Genomic DNA, 15,447 nt, shown 5'->3' with positions numbered 1-15,447 from the left:
TGCAGTTGGGACTGCATTCAGTTGTTTCACCTGGTCTCCTCCCTGAGGTTTCTCCTACCCCCACAACATTCAGCAAAATAAATTGTTTATGGCAAGTGGGGGGTTGCCAAGTAGCAGATAACCAAAATAGCAAGTAACACTTCTGACAAACCAGTGTGTCCTGAAAATCTATTCCCTCACGGTAGGAGATTGATTTTACTTAGAGGGGAAGAGGATTTGCAGTTTTTGGCAGAATATTATTTGGTTGTGTCCCTTTGCAACTTATAAAGTAGTTTTCACCATTGCAACCATTCATTTCACATTAATCAAAAGGCAGGCCAATAGTTTGTCTGTCAAATCTGTAATAATCATTGCCCTTAAAGTCAGTAGCCCTTTTTGTGGCCCACATGTAAGCTTTCATAGCCTCAGGCAAAGGGTTGCACTTTTAGCTCAAACTTCATTTTTCAAACACAAGTTTTGCCCAAGCTCCTCACTGTTCTGGGCCTGTCATGCTGAGGTATGAGGAGCAGCAAAGACTGTTGTCTTGACATGGTTGAGTGTGTAAGGAACATTGTGGTGTGTCTGTGGGATGTGAAAGGGTTTCAGATCTTCTACTGGACCTCCTGGCTGTCAGTCCAGTAGCCCAGCACCACTTGAGTAGTTTAGAAACAAGTTCTTCTGTGGGGCACCAGTTATCACAGAAAAACCTATAGAGGGCAAGGGATGCCAACCCCTTCTTCGTGTCTCTGTTCTCTGCAGTAGTTTTAGATTCTGGGTCAGGATGGAACCACCAGCAGCAGGCAGAAGGTGAGGATAACTAGTTATGAGGTGTGAGAGACTGAGACTGAAGGTGGAATTGGTGGACACCAAGTAGGAGACTTCCAGAAAGCTTCACTGGGTTCATATTGCAAAATCCTCAGCTGGAGCTCCTGTGGCCCTTGAGAAGAGTGTCTTTCACAGCACCTCTGCTTCAGCATCTTGATTTGCCTTTGTCTTGCAAGGCAGGGTTTATTGTGACCACCAAAGCATGGTGTGGGATTTGAAAGTCTGTGAAACACACTGCCCATGCCTGGTGAAATTCTTCTGATCTCCTGTGGCAGAGTTACATCACATGATTGTTCAGTCATGTTTTCCTTACAATTGAAAGAATATCTGTTCAGAAAAGAATAGGGTGAAGATTTTAATGTTGTTTGAGGTGGACTGTCCTGATGTAAATCAGTGTGCTATTGCAAACTGTTACATGTGCAGAGATTGTATTAAGAAATCTATGTATGTGTGTGAACTGCTACAAGTGAATGACGAATATTTATGTGGGCATCCTCTAAGACAGTTAGACGTTAGACAGACCAAGAGAGAGCACAGGCATTCTTTCTTGTGTTATCTAAAAAACTCTACACTGTTAATACCATTTTCTTTTTTCTGTTGTGTTCTTTTGCTGGGAGAAGAGTTTGACAGGTGATTTCTTAGCTGATGCATCCCCCAGTGCCATGGTATGCTGATGCTTGAGGGTCCACAGTTTCTACTGGTTTCCTTGTGTTAGATTTCTTAATGCAATTTGTTAGGTTAATTTCTGTTTACAAAGTTCTGCATTAAATGGGATTTCATTGCTTGAGAATTGGCATTTTCTTGATATAGTGGTGAAGCAGTTTGTAGCAGTCTTTTATAGGATACACAGTTACAACAACATTGTAATTTAAAATTGAGATCAATGCCATTGCTGCATTCAATTATAAAATTTATATGCCTTTTTAAATTGGTAGTTAGAAATTCATACATATATTAGCAAGCATTTATTAGATTAAATTTAGTGGGAAATTTTGAGCAATGGTAGTATGAGTCTGATATTTTAAGGAACTCATCACCTCCCTTTATAGATGATAGAATAGCAGGTCTCAGAAGCTGTCTTGACCAAGGAGTGGTGTTCTCCATGGAACACTCCAGCCTTCCTCTTCCTGCCATTCCTTCTGAGGGAGCCTCAGGACAGCCATCCCTCCTGCACTGTTCAGGCACCCACATTTCCTTCCCCTGAGCAGACTCCAAGAGTGGAGACAGGTCTCATCCTCATGTGGAACCAGGATTAGATCTTGCTAAGTGCTTGGCCCATAGGTTTGACAAAAGAGATGTGGAGCAGCTGACATGAGAGTCAGTGAGGAGAGTAATTAATGCTGGACAAAGCCCATTAAGTCCTGGAAGCCCCACTGGTGCAGGTGTGGTGGGGCCAACAACATGCTCCCCAAAGTGTTGTTCATGGAGACACCAGTATTTTTCTCTGTTGTTCAAAGAGTACTCTCATTGTCTGGTTTTATATGGACAAAGATGATACACAAGCTTAAGTTTAAAAAGCCTTGCTGAAAAAATGCCATTTCATTTTCTTCCCTCGTTTTAAAAGCATTCTGGCTATAGTAAGCAAAAGCAAATACAATAGTTCTGGATAGGAGGAGTTATATAGGGTAGACTTTGACAGATCAGTTAATTGTCTCGCATTGCTTGCTCAGCTATCAAAGTTCTGATAATTGCTGCCATATACATATTTTGAGGAGGTATGGATAGGCTTTTGCTTTTTCTTTGTTCTCATTACTTCTCCATTTTAAATGGTTTTATTTGACTATATAAAAATTGCATTAAGAATTACTCAGTTAGGCTCTGAGGCTTTCTTTCCATCATACAATTTTGCTTTGAAGAAATCAATAAATTAAGGCAACTGTTCCGTATTTCTGGTTGTTTCCATTGTTGAGTGTGCTCTATGGTTGATTTGAAAGATATTTTAATTTGATTTTTGAGTCTCTTTAGGAGGTTTTCAGTAGAATAATTCTGTGGAGAAAGGGTCAATATTCCTATGTGCATTTACATGTAAGGCTTTGCTCTGTTGAAGAGCCTGTTGGAGGGATGTAAAGTTTATAAAAGTAATGACAAGACACTATACATAAAGCAGATGTAATGCTGTAGAAGCACAGCATCTCCTAAAGAACATCTATGGCCTAGACTGGGAAATCATTACATGACTTCTTAATCTCACTGCTTCTATCCCCTTGATGAAAGTAAAATGTAATGAGCTTACTCTAATGGGCACTTGACTGTATGTAGTGCTCCTGAAATGTGCCTGTAACTACTCAATGAAATGGTTATTGACAAATCAGGTTAGATCAGCATAAATAGGGAAACCCTCACCACTGTACACCCATCATAACATCTTAATGGTTGAAAGCTTTCTCCAGGTGGAAGCATCTGTAATCCATATGATTTCCTAGAATTGTCACAAAATCACAGAATGGTTGAGGTTGGCAGAAATGTGTGGAGGTGACCTAGTCCAGCTTCCCTGCTCAAACAGGGTGCCCAGGACTATATCCATGGTAGCTTTTGGATATCTCCAAGTATGGAAACTCTACAACCTGCCTGGGTGCTTTGTGCCAGTCACCCTCCCAGTAAAAAGGTGTTTCCTGATTGTCAGAGGGAGCCTCCTCTGTTTTGGTTTGTGTCCATTGCCTCTGGTCCCGTCACTGGGCAAAGTAAGGGAAGAACCTGGCTCCATCTCCTGCATACCCTCCTTTCAAGTGTTTGCACACATTGATTAGATCCCTCCCTAAGCATTCTCTTCTCAAGGCTCAGCAGTCCCAGCTCTCACTCTTTCCTCCTAGGAGAGATGCTCCAGTCCCTTAATTATCACAGTGGCCCTTTGCTGACTCTCTCCAGCAGCTCTGTGTCTTCTGCCTGGCAGCCCAGGACTGGTGCCAGCAGTGGAGATGTGCCTCTCTGGTGCTGAGGGGCAGGATGCCCTCCCTCAGCCTGCTGGCAAAGCTTTGCCTCACACAGCTCAGGATGCCATTTGCCTTCCTCTTCCTCGTGCCAGGGCACATTGCTGGTTCACACTCAGCTTGCTGTCCAGCAGGACCCCCAGGTTCTTCACAAAAAGCTGCTCTCCAGACCATTCTGGCACAGGAGTTTGTTCCTCCACAGGCGCAGGACTTTGGATTTGCCTTTGGTGAACTTTATGAGGGCCCTGTCTGGCAATTTCTCCAGGGATCCCTCTGGGTGGAACAATCCTCTGTCAGATCAGGCATTCCTCCCAGCCACTTGTCATTTCTGAAGAGATGCAAGAGCAGATGCAATCTGATGGCTTCCACTGTCTTTATGATTTATGCTGCTACAGACAAGAGGATACCTAGCTTTGGAATTCCTTTGTCAATGTACAGATGAGTTTTGATAGTCAACTAAAAGGAAATCAATTTAAAGGAAAGAGACTGTTTTCCTCTCAAGATAATGTGCCCGAGAACAAAAGTGCTTTCAGCCTGTAATCAGCTCTAATCAATTCTGTATTTTGTCATCTCTTAGGATGCAGGAAGTCAACAAATAGGCTTTTTGCTTGGAAGCTGTGGAGTTACTGTGGCCTTGACCAGCGATGCATGCCATAAAGGACTGCCTAAAAGCCCCACAGGGGAGATACCACAGTTTAAAGGTAACCTAGCCCTAGCTTATCATGGCTCTCACTGGTCATTTACTGCAACAAACTGCACTTATTTCATGGCTGTGGGTGAGGGTCAGGCCTGGGGTGAAGCCCTTGTCACAGGAGCAGGTGTGCTGCTGGGACACCGCTGTCCTGGTGTGTCACTGTGGCAGTGATGGCTGTGCCAGCCTCATGGATGGAGAGCAGCACCAGCGCTCCCAATGCAGTTCTCTGCTGGCTCAGCCAGGCTGCTGAGACCATCTGTGGCCACAAAAATTCAACCAACAGACTTAGGACTGTAGTAGATGAGAAGTGTTCATACGATTAACTCCTTCAGTCAAGTGTAGGGGCAGGAACTTCTGACAGGGGAGTGTTAATGAAACTGCTGGGTCCACAACAGCTTAAACTGCCCAGCCATTCCCTCAGGGACTGCCTAAAAACACCTCAGTAGCTGTGTTAAGAAAGCAGATCTGAAAAATCTTCTTTCCCATACTACACTGAGGTTCAAATGAAGCAATGTTTAGATAATGGTGACCCAGATTTTCAAGAATAAAACTCTGGCAGGGAAGGCTTTTGTCTTGTCTTATCCAGCAGAAACTCAATGGAAGCTGGCTTTTGTTTGTACCTCAGGCTGGCCAAAGCTGCTGTGGTTTGTCACTGAGTCTAAACACCTCTCCAAGCCACCTCGTGACTGGTTCCCACACATCAAGGATGCCAACAATGACACAGCTTACATTGAGGTGAGTTAATGAAGATGCATCTTCTCCTCAAATCATTACATACGGCACTCTGGATTAAGTAAACATCATTATTCATCCAGCAGTCACAGAAGCAAAGAACATCCTGCTTTAGGTTGTTAATAAGTAATGTTCTTTAATAAATTTGACCAATACTGATTTCAGAAAAGTCAATGGAATGTTAAATTGTATTCTGGGTGTTTCTAACATTAACATTTTTATGTGGCTGCAGCAGTGTTATATTATATTTGCCTTGTGCAATCTTGGTTCTGTTCAGTGTGGGCTTGCCCACTAGCCTTGGGATGGATAGATGACAAGGTTCACAGTGAAGCTTCAGTTCTCATATCACAACCTTCAGACCCTTTGAAAAAGAAAGAATTTCTTCTTCAAATACTTGCCTGTCACTTACTGCTTTATGAGTCACACTCCCAAGAACGGCATCAGCAAGGGAAGGTTAGCAATGCTGTTGAATTTAATTTTCCTCCTCTTTTTCCCATCATTTTCTCCCCCTTCTGCATAGACTCAAATGCTTTGAATTCAGTGGTATTAATATTGAATTTAAAGTATTCTTCAAAGGGACTAAGTGCAAGTGAATGGACCAAAAGTGTTTCCTGTCTTTGTGCAGTCAGGACACTGGGCTAGAGAAGCAGAGATGTCTTCACTCTCAATCTTGCTGATTATCTTCATAATGGAGAAAGATAAATGTTTAATTTATTATCTGCCCCTGATAGTTCTCAGACACTTACAAAAAGTTACAAAAATTATTTCAGTAATCACCAATGGCCTCCCACCTCTTTTCTGCTGCTTTTTCATGAGTATCACATTCTTCTGATCAAAGAGCTTGTGTCTTTCAGACTGTATACATATAGATTATTTTCACAGCACCCAGCAAGCATTCTGCAGTCAGCTCTTATCACATGCCTTATAAGATGCAGAAGGGAGAAGCTGGGGTTTAGTGGCTGGCCTATAAAATCAAACATGTAAACACTGAACAGACTGAACTAGGTTATTCTCTGCTAAATCTAGCCAGTCCATTAGTCACTGACACGATCAGAATTGTTAGAGTTATGTTTCCATAATGCCTGTTTTCAAACAACACATGGATTTCAGATACCATACCTGGGAATCTTCAGTCAAAAGAGAAAGCCTAAAAAAAATTGTCTTTTAACAAAGAAATGCCTCCAAACATCCTGGTGTTGCTACCTTCTTAAAATAGAGTCATTAGCTATATGTGTCCATCATTCACCTGCAGAGGAAACACTTTAAACATAGCTATTAAATGATGGAAATATGGCAATTCTTTCACACTGACTTTCCCTGCTTATTTCTTTTTAGTACAAAACATGTAAAGATGGAAGTGTTCTTGGGGTAACTGTGACAAGGATTGCACTGCTGACACACTGCCAAGCTCTGACCCAGGCATGTGGATACACAGAAGGTATGGAGTGTGCCCATCATCCTTAAAACATGCGTACATCATCAGTGTACATCATCCTTAAAATCAAGTGGGGATTGTCATTTATTTCTCATCAATCTATATTATGTTTTACAAAGTCTGGTGCCAAAGGCTTCTAAATTTAAAAACATGATATTTTTTTTTTTCATTTGTTCCAGGAAATATGTTCATGTTTAAAATATCTATAGGAGAGGTACAAATAATGTCTTAACCAATATAAATCCTGCAGTGGAGATTTACTTTGAAAGTTAACCTTTGAGATCATCAGTCATGTTATACTGAAGCTTCCTTCCTTTGAGTGGGTTTGCCTTGGGTCAATTCCATGTTCTAAAAAATAAATTCTGCTTTATTTTTGTTGGACAGCTGAAACAATTGTGAATGTACTAGATTTCAAGAAGGATGTTGGTTTATGGCATGGAATTCTTACAGTAAGTATGTTTTTTTATTCTCTCTGAGTATATGAAAATAAACTAACTTAATATGCTTAGTGCTGTCACAAACTGGGATGTCCTACAGTTTCTTCTAATACAATTTTTTTCTGCTTTGAAAGCAAAGTAAATGTCATTTAAACCCATGATCTTCTCCTGGTGCATTTACCCGTACTGAGCATGGGAAAGATGTCAGTGTATTTTTATGTATCATGTCAAATATTGTGATCCCATTCTTATAATGTTATCTCTTATGTGATTTTGAGATCAAACTTTATAGCAGAAACAAATCAAATTAGTGTTTTCCTCTGTAGGGATATGATCCAGTGGCATAGTTCTATTGCTCCTGACTAGCTTCCCTATCAAAACTCCCACCAACAGATGTTTTTGCTAACATTAAATATTCCCAATACTTTAAATTGCATTAATTTTCTACTTGATGTTGGAATGTCTTCCTCAATTGACATGGAGACAATTGACATATTTTTAAGGATTGCTTCTTAAGGTGCTGTTGCAATCAGTGACTGACAAATTGTTTACTATTCACTGATCATTTTAAGAACAGATGTCAAGTCTTGAAGGGTCATTGTTTGGGGGTCCCATGATTTTGGGGGTCCCCAGGATTCCCAGTGATCTGATATATTTTTCCCATGTAGTGTTACGCTGTTCTCACTATCAAAGTGCAGTACTAATATTTCTGCAGCAGAAATTATTAGGCTTAACACCCATAAGTGTCTAATGTTAAAAAGAACATCTTTATCACTGGTTGAAAGCAAATGTCTAATAGAGCTTTTCTGTGCCTTCCTTTGCTATTAATCTTGTTCTTAACTTCATTTTTTTCAGTACTTGCCTGTTTTCCTGTACCTATGCTTGTACCAGACTGAAAGGATAAAAGATAGTTATATCTTTTGCAGTTCTCCAAGTGTTTAGATGACTAATCCACTGGGACACTTAACCTTTCTTAAACCGAGGTTTTCCAAAACAAATACTGTATTTAACCTGAGCTGCTATGAGGGGAATCATGTTGCCCTGAGGAGATATTTCTAAATGCTAACAAAAAGTAAAGGAGCAGCTCATTTACAGGGTGTTTGTTTAACACTGAGAAATCTCTAATGCAATTGATGAGCTCAGACTGAGAGATCAGCTTTGGGTTTGTCATTGGTTTCACTCAGCTGCTTTTTCTAAACTTCCTGGAACTTTTCATGGCCTTATTGAAAATACTGGAATTAGCTCACCTAGAGAGGGACTAAAACCTCCTTCATTTGTTTTCTGTTAAAATAAATTGATTTCTGCTTAGTCTAGAATTTCAATTTCTTTGTCTCCTATCTTTTAAATAATTTGTGCTCTACTACCATTGGAAGCTTTTAATCTTCCCAGAGATGGATTTCCATAGACAGGTGTCTTACTGCTTTTGTCCTTTTTAGTACAGTGTTCATATATATGGCAGTTTATCAGGCTTAGGGATAATATTATCTACATAGTAAACATGTGGACATTCTTCACCCAATGTTTTATTTTTAATTTTTTTCTATTTAGAGTGAACCTCTTTGAGTATGAATAGAAAGAAAATGTTCTTTTTCAGTACTGCATAAAAGTTACTATCTGATTAGTATACATCCTTAATCTTTAATTAAAGCATTGGAAAATGGGTGTCTGTTTCATCTTCTTGTAGGTGGCTGGATAGGAAAAGATGAATGCCAGAACAGAGTGTTTTGCATAGATGCCCCTGCCCACAACACAACATGAGTAGTTGCCACAATTTTTGTATCAAACCCTTGTATGTTTTTGATTTCAGAGTGTCATGAACATGATGCATGTCATAAGTATTCCATACTCCTTAATGAAAGTGAATCCTCTGTCATGGATACAAAAAGTCTGTCAATACAAAGGTAAGGAACAAGAATATAAAAAATTTGCTTGATAGTCAAAATCAAAAGTGCAAATTGATAACACAGCTGTCTAGCTTTTCTGTGGTGTGTTAGTAATTTTCTCATTGCTGTTGCAGCAAAAGTTGCCTGTGTGAAGTCCAGAGACATGCACTGGGCGTTGGTGGCACACCGAGACCAGAGGGACATCAACCTCTCCTCGCTGCGGATGCTGATAGTGGCTGATGGTGCAAACCCATGTAAGCTCTGCTGCCCCAGCACAGGACAGGACTGGAAGGGGTTTCTCTCTTGCACTTAAAGCTTCAATCTTCACCCATCTTAGCTAAAATATTTGCAAAATGTGCATTTTTTCTACTACAAACTGGGTGACATTTGAGGAACCAGTAATCAATCTGGGATTCTTTTCAAAGTATATTTTTCTTTAGCTCGTCCTGAAACAAACTTGATATTCCATGTAATGTAAGTTGCAGTAAATCTAGTTTTGTTTAACATCACAGTCATGTATAAAGAATGAACCTATAAAAGCTGAAGCAATGGTGAGCTTAAGCTATAGAAAGGATGAGAACATTTCCTCTGAATGACAGTTCTCAGCTGCAGAAGTAACTGAGAATTTTAGGGGAATACTTAAGCTACTCTAGAGAAACACATCTGAATCACTTCATGGCAATTAACAGCATAAGCTGTTTCTCTGTATTATATAAGATATAAGATAGATATATTATATATTATATAATGTAATATATATTAATCTATTATATTAATATATTAATATTAATATATAGAAATCTAATGTATATTATGTTATATATTATATTATATTATATTATTCTCTGTATTATATAAGATATATAATATCTATATTAAGATACCAGCATAGAGGTGTTCTGGTTGTTTGTAGTAATTTGTTTGGAATTTCTCAGTTAAATCCATAACCTCCCTCATCATAAAAAAGAACACTGCAGTGAAATTGATACTGTAAATGTAGCAGTAATGGCTTTTCTATGTAAGCATAATGAAAAGATTTCATGTTTAAAAATTAGTCTTTATTCCCTGTACACATATAGACAACTGCTTATACATACATATATATATAGTTGTAGCAGCTATGATGTATTTCCCAGTGGACAAGGATCCTTTTTAAATTATTTTTCCTGAAAAGCCTATATATTAAACAGTAAATTTGCAGTTTAAATAGCATCACTTCAGAAATAAAATTATTTTTCTCTGAATATTTTTTTTTCCTTTACCCCAGGGTCCATTTCTTCCTGTGATGCATTTCTCAATGTCTTCCAAAGTAAAGGTCTAAGGCAGGAGGTCATTTGTCCCTGTGCTAGTTCACCAGAAGCTCTCACTGTGGCTATTCGAAGGTATGTGTTACACCAGTGAAAATAGATCCACTTAATGTGTATGTCTGGTAATTTGAGAAAAAAAAAAAAAAGAAGATGAAAAAAAATTTAATATGAATCTGCATATTTAACTTCTATATGATATGCATAGTTTACAATTTGTTTATGTCCAAGGAAGACATACAAGATATTTTAGAGTAATGATTTAACTTCAGAATGCTTTATGGCTCCCATTGCTGTAATTTTATCTCATTCTAAATTAAATAAGTTGAAATGCAAAAGGAAATTCTGTAAATAAAAATGTAAAAATGCCACCGTAAGCATAAAATTAATTAAAATGAGAGAATTAAGTGGAATTGCCATTGAGAAAGCCATATTCTTAAGGACTCTGTTTAGAAAGAATTATGACCTTCTGCAGGCTGCTTTTGGCTGACAGGCACTTTTTAACCATTCACAGACTTTCAGTAATCATCTGGAAATGCTCTTTGAGTCTGAGGGATTTGTGACTAGAAATAAAATAGATAAATTCCACTAAAACTGCTAAATGCTACTAGAGCTGTTAAGTGTTATGTATATACAATCACAGTGTTGTTCAGGTTGGAAAAGACCTTTAAGATCATTGAATGCAACCATTAACCCAGCACTGCAAAGCCTTCACTAAACTGTGGAGTGCCACTTCCACACATCTTTTAAATACCCAAGGATGGTGTCTCAGCCTCTTCCCTGGGCAGCCTGTTCCAATGCTTCATGACCCGTTGGGTGAAGAAATTTTTCTTACTATCCAATCTAAAGCTCCCATGGCACAGCTTGAGGCCATTGACCCGTTGGGTGAAGAAATTTGTCTTACTATCCAATCTAAAGCTCCCATGGCACAGCTTGAGGCCATTTCCTCCTGTTCAGTCACTTGTTGTTTGGGAGAAAAGACCCACCTGGCTACAGCCTTCCTTATCACTTAGGAAGTGATAAGGTCCCCTCTGAGTCTCCTTTCCTCCAGGCTGAGCCCCCCAGCACCCTCAGCCTCTCACAAGACTTTACTCTAGCAGCAGTATCCTTTCAGGATGGCTGTAGCACACAGCCAATGGTGTGAGTATTGTCTGTTTTGGCAGAGTTTTCCAAAAATTGTACATTGAACAGTAAGCACTTTATTTCTGCAGTTCATGTTTCTGCAGCCATTTATAATTGTTTCACGTTAGAACATGCAATATAAACGTGTAAAGCACTAAAATAGCATTAAGTAAAATACTTCCTGCCACAAATTCCTAAATACACCGTCCAAGTGAAATTTAACTAGATTTTCAATTAGCTTTCCAACAGAACATTTACAGGAGGAAGGACATGAGGCCAAGAGCGTGGTTGATTTTCAGCCACCTCATTATTAGTTTGGAACATCTGAAAGCAATCCATCAGGGACTCACCCTGCCCAGGTTAGTTGTCTTTCTGTGAACTACAGGATTTCAGAGAGCCCTTCACTCAGCTCCACCTGCCTGCTTTCATCTTAGATGGATTAGATGGACATCTTTCCCTTAGATGGATTTCCCTGCCATTGGCTGTGCAGGCCTTTGCTCCCTTGGAATAAACTCTTGCCTGTAAGTTCAGAGAAGAAGTGAATGGGCAGCAGACATCTCTTGTGCTGAGCACTGAGCAGGTTTTTAATTTCCTGGGCCAACCCTGGAAAATTTTGCCGAAATCACAGGTTAGGAAGTGGGAGAACTTCATAATGGCCTGACTGGTGTGCCCCTTCTAGACACAAGCTCTGTGCCTGTAGCTCTCTGAAGCACTAAAAATTCATTTCCAAATTAACTAGCATTGAGACCTTAAAAAAGAAAAAATATTAACACATAGCATTGTGGATAATTCAAAATAAAAAAGATAGGCATTTTATCTTCAGCGTGACTGTGTAATTACAGAGCAGTTCTTACTGCAGTGAGTGTTACAGAACACATCTCCTTTTATTTGAACTCTGTTTAATGGTAGGATAATGCTAGATGAACTTGGGAGATGTAGTATTTTTCATTTTGTTCAAGCTATCTCCACTGACAGTAAAGTCATTATCATACAATTTCTAAAGAGTTACTGCTGAAGTATGCATTAAAATGACTCCCTGCAGAGCAGAGATCCAGAGAGCTCCCTGTTAATGCTCTGACTCTTTCAAAATCTATGGTGTATTTTTACTGATCTTCCTACAAGGAGGAGTAACAAAACCAGCTCTTGGTTGAAATAATGTTATAGTTTAGAAAAAGACAGTAATAGGCTAGAGGTACTTCAGCCTTAGTGCTGAATCACAAAACCTAATATTCAAAGGGATGTGTCATGCAAATAATTCATGTTATTCCCCTTTGGTTTACTGCATATTAGTCTGAACCCACTTGCTTAAGGGAATGCAAAAGTTTAAGACAGGTTTTTTTCCCTTTTAAATGGCTGGCAAAAACCAGTGGTCAAATAGATTGTATCTGTAAATGGTAGGAGACGCTGCTCTCAAAATGCTTTGTGTAATAAGTAGTGCAAGAAAATGGATGTGATGAAAGTCCAGATGACCTCTGCTTCTGGAAGTCTGTGAGAAGCCTGCAGGAGACCTTTCTTCTCATGAGCACAAAATGTGTGTTTTGGGGAGCAGGGATGGGAGAAAGTTGATCAATAATGCCACTGAAAGTTCCTTTTACATGATGGGAGTGTTATTTGTCACAGGTGCTTATTTACTAGTGCCATTTGTTATGCTCTAATGCAATTTCAAGCGTGCTCACATCCTTCTTTGTTGACAATGTCACTTGAGAAATATGACTCATAAAACCTATTAATTGAAATTTATAGAGCCCATCAGGGCAAGGCTTACATGAGCAGGACTGGCTGAGGCCCATCTAGTATTTCAAGCACAGTAGAGGAGAAATGTCACATCAAAGGACATTATCTGTTAAAAAATAGTTGTGTTGTGATGGAGTATTTGCAAAAAATGCAGAATTGTGAACTCAATATTGGCTGGTTTATCCATCCTGAAAAGAGCTGGAGTCTGCTCTTCATGGATGCATAATCTGAACTCAAATCAGCACCATGTCACCTTCCAGTTTTGCATTTAAAATGCAGGACAGTGCGAGAGTCCTTCCAGACATGAAAAGCTCTGGCACATTCCCCTGCCTCGGTAACTTGCATACGTCAACACTCATTTACTCAAGCCACGCTCTCCATAGGTATAATTGTATCTGCTGGTGCAGCAGGTGGTTTTGTACTGAACAAGCTGACAGGTATCTTGTGCTGATGCTGTGGAATTTTACAGCAATGAGTCTGAGCAAACTGAGGTGTTACCAAGAGGCTGCATCCACAACGTTTTGACTGCGACTGATAAAGGTGTAATTTGTTTTAATTTCCATGTGGTAAATTGGAATAGGAAGGATTCAATTATATGCACTAAAATGAAGATGGTAAAGTCCTTGTGTCTTCCACAGATACTAGACAGTAAATCTAATCCAGGTTGCCTCAAAATAAATAACATATAGAATTTATCAAGTTATTTACTTGATTAAGTTATTTACAGTTCCAAATATTTGTAGTGCAGTTTTCTTCCACATCGTCTGTATCATGTTTCAGTATTTTAAAAATTAGGTAACAGCTCTTTACTTGGTTAGTAAAGGCAATCTTTATAAATTTTTCTGAAAATTAAATGCAGGCTGGTTTGGGTAAATGTTAGGGGTTACTTGCATCTCAGCAGCCCCATATATGTGGGTGGGTACTGAATAAAAGATGTCATTATTCAGAAATTACTGCAAAACAGGATTTTATTTGGCCTAATAGGGGAGGCAGGAAGGAGCAATTTTAAACTCTTGAAAGAGAGGAGTGTTTGCAATAGTAGTCCATTAAGCACAAGCAAATGTTTACACCTGCCTGATGGTGCACTGATGCTCTAACCCGTGTTCGTAGGCCAACAGATGACAGCAACCAGCCACCAGGGAGAGGAGTTCTGTCCATGCATGGGCTCACCTATGGCGTGATTCGAGTGGACTCTGAAGAAAAGCTGTCTGTCCTGACTGTCCAGGATGTTGGCTTAGTGATGCCAGGAGGTGAGGAACTTCCTTTGTAACTTATTATGAGTCATCAATATAAGTAATTGGCAGTAGAAAGTTGCAGGTGAACATACTTTGTTGCTGGACTGCAAGCTTTAGGACTACAAGCTCCTTGAAAACATTTTAGTCCAAAAGCATTACCTTACAAAACTTCATGGTTTGGAAATCCCAAGATTTCTTGTCTACGTTTCCCTCAGTCTACCTGTGCTTGCATTAGTAACATGTATTACATAACCTGCCACCACCTCTGTTCCTAAGCTGTGAGGTGTTGGTAGAGAAAATAAGGAAGTTAAAGTGCTGTGGCTATAAATATCCATAAGTCCAACCAAGACAAAAGGTTTCAGTGGGGAAAATTTTCATAGCCTATGCTAAGGATCAATAAAATCGCTATCTGAAAGCTTGCAGAATGTTTTTCCAAAGGTCTTGTGCTATCACCCAGCTACTAGATAGAACAGGTATGACTGAAAAGTTCATGTTGATAAATTCAAACTGCAACCAGTGCTTCTGAAGAGGAAGATAACGATTTTCTTAAGGCAGCTGCATTTTAAATAAGATGCTATGGACACTAGAAAAGGCTAATACTGTATTTTTTTGTAAGAGAATGCTTGTTATGGACCAAAGCAATAAAAAATAATGATGTATCTTACAAAATTTCAGTTGAACAACTTAAAGGAAGATACAATTGTTTGTTGTTTAATAGTTTTCATACAAGATATTATAATAATGTGCCATCTTGCACTTCATATTATGTTCTGATAAATTTAATGAAAGTGCACACTTCTATTTATCCTCTGAGTGAAAGATTTTGTACTCTTGTACTTAAAAGATGTGTTGATTCCTTTCTACTTTCCCTGATCATCATATCCTCTTTGCAATTACAAAATCTACCAATGCTGTACTCCAACTCCAGAGATGATAGCTAAAGCAGCATTCCTGATTCTTGTTCAAATGGTTGACATAAAATAGTACTTTTTTCTCAGACCAGTGCTTTCTAATCCCTCCTGTTTAGCTCCTGCTGTCTCTGCAGGCCTGTAAGACCAGACAGAGGGAGTCTGAGCTCTGACAGATTCTCAGTAAAACAACCCTATTAGTCTGCTGGAATATCTTGGTCTTTCATATGGT

At 39.2% G+C, this 15,447-nt stretch overlaps 1 protein-coding gene across 5 annotated transcripts in view; it reads left to right on the top strand.

Moving 5' to 3' along the window:
• The window catches only part of DIP2C (disco interacting protein 2 homolog C), a 309,238-nt gene that overhangs the window by 223,040 nt on the left and 70,751 nt on the right, over window positions 1-15,447 (top strand). For all 5 annotated transcript variants that reach the window (XM_041487089.1, XM_041487097.1, XM_041487079.1 and 2 more), the window contains 8 exons: window positions 4,309-4,432; window positions 5,051-5,160; window positions 6,493-6,595; window positions 6,977-7,041; window positions 8,837-8,930; window positions 9,047-9,166; window positions 10,180-10,294; window positions 14,183-14,322. In XM_041487089.1, the coding sequence (XP_041343023.1) occupies window positions 4,309-4,432; window positions 5,051-5,160; window positions 6,493-6,595; window positions 6,977-7,041; window positions 8,837-8,930; window positions 9,047-9,166; window positions 10,180-10,294; window positions 14,183-14,322 (871 nt within the window). The remainder of the gene's footprint in view (window positions 1-4,308; window positions 4,433-5,050; window positions 5,161-6,492; window positions 6,596-6,976; window positions 7,042-8,836; window positions 8,931-9,046; window positions 9,167-10,179; window positions 10,295-14,182; window positions 14,323-15,447) is intronic.

The sequence above is a fragment of the Pyrgilauda ruficollis genome, unplaced genomic scaffold, assembly GCF_017590135.1.
Source record: "Pyrgilauda ruficollis isolate IOZ18807 unplaced genomic scaffold, ASM1759013v1 scaffold12, whole genome shotgun sequence".
In the NCBI taxonomy this organism is placed as follows: domain Eukaryota; kingdom Metazoa; phylum Chordata; class Aves; order Passeriformes; family Passeridae; genus Pyrgilauda; species Pyrgilauda ruficollis.
Note: the sequence above shows the minus strand (reverse complement) of the source record. Positions and strands in the feature narration are given on the sequence as shown.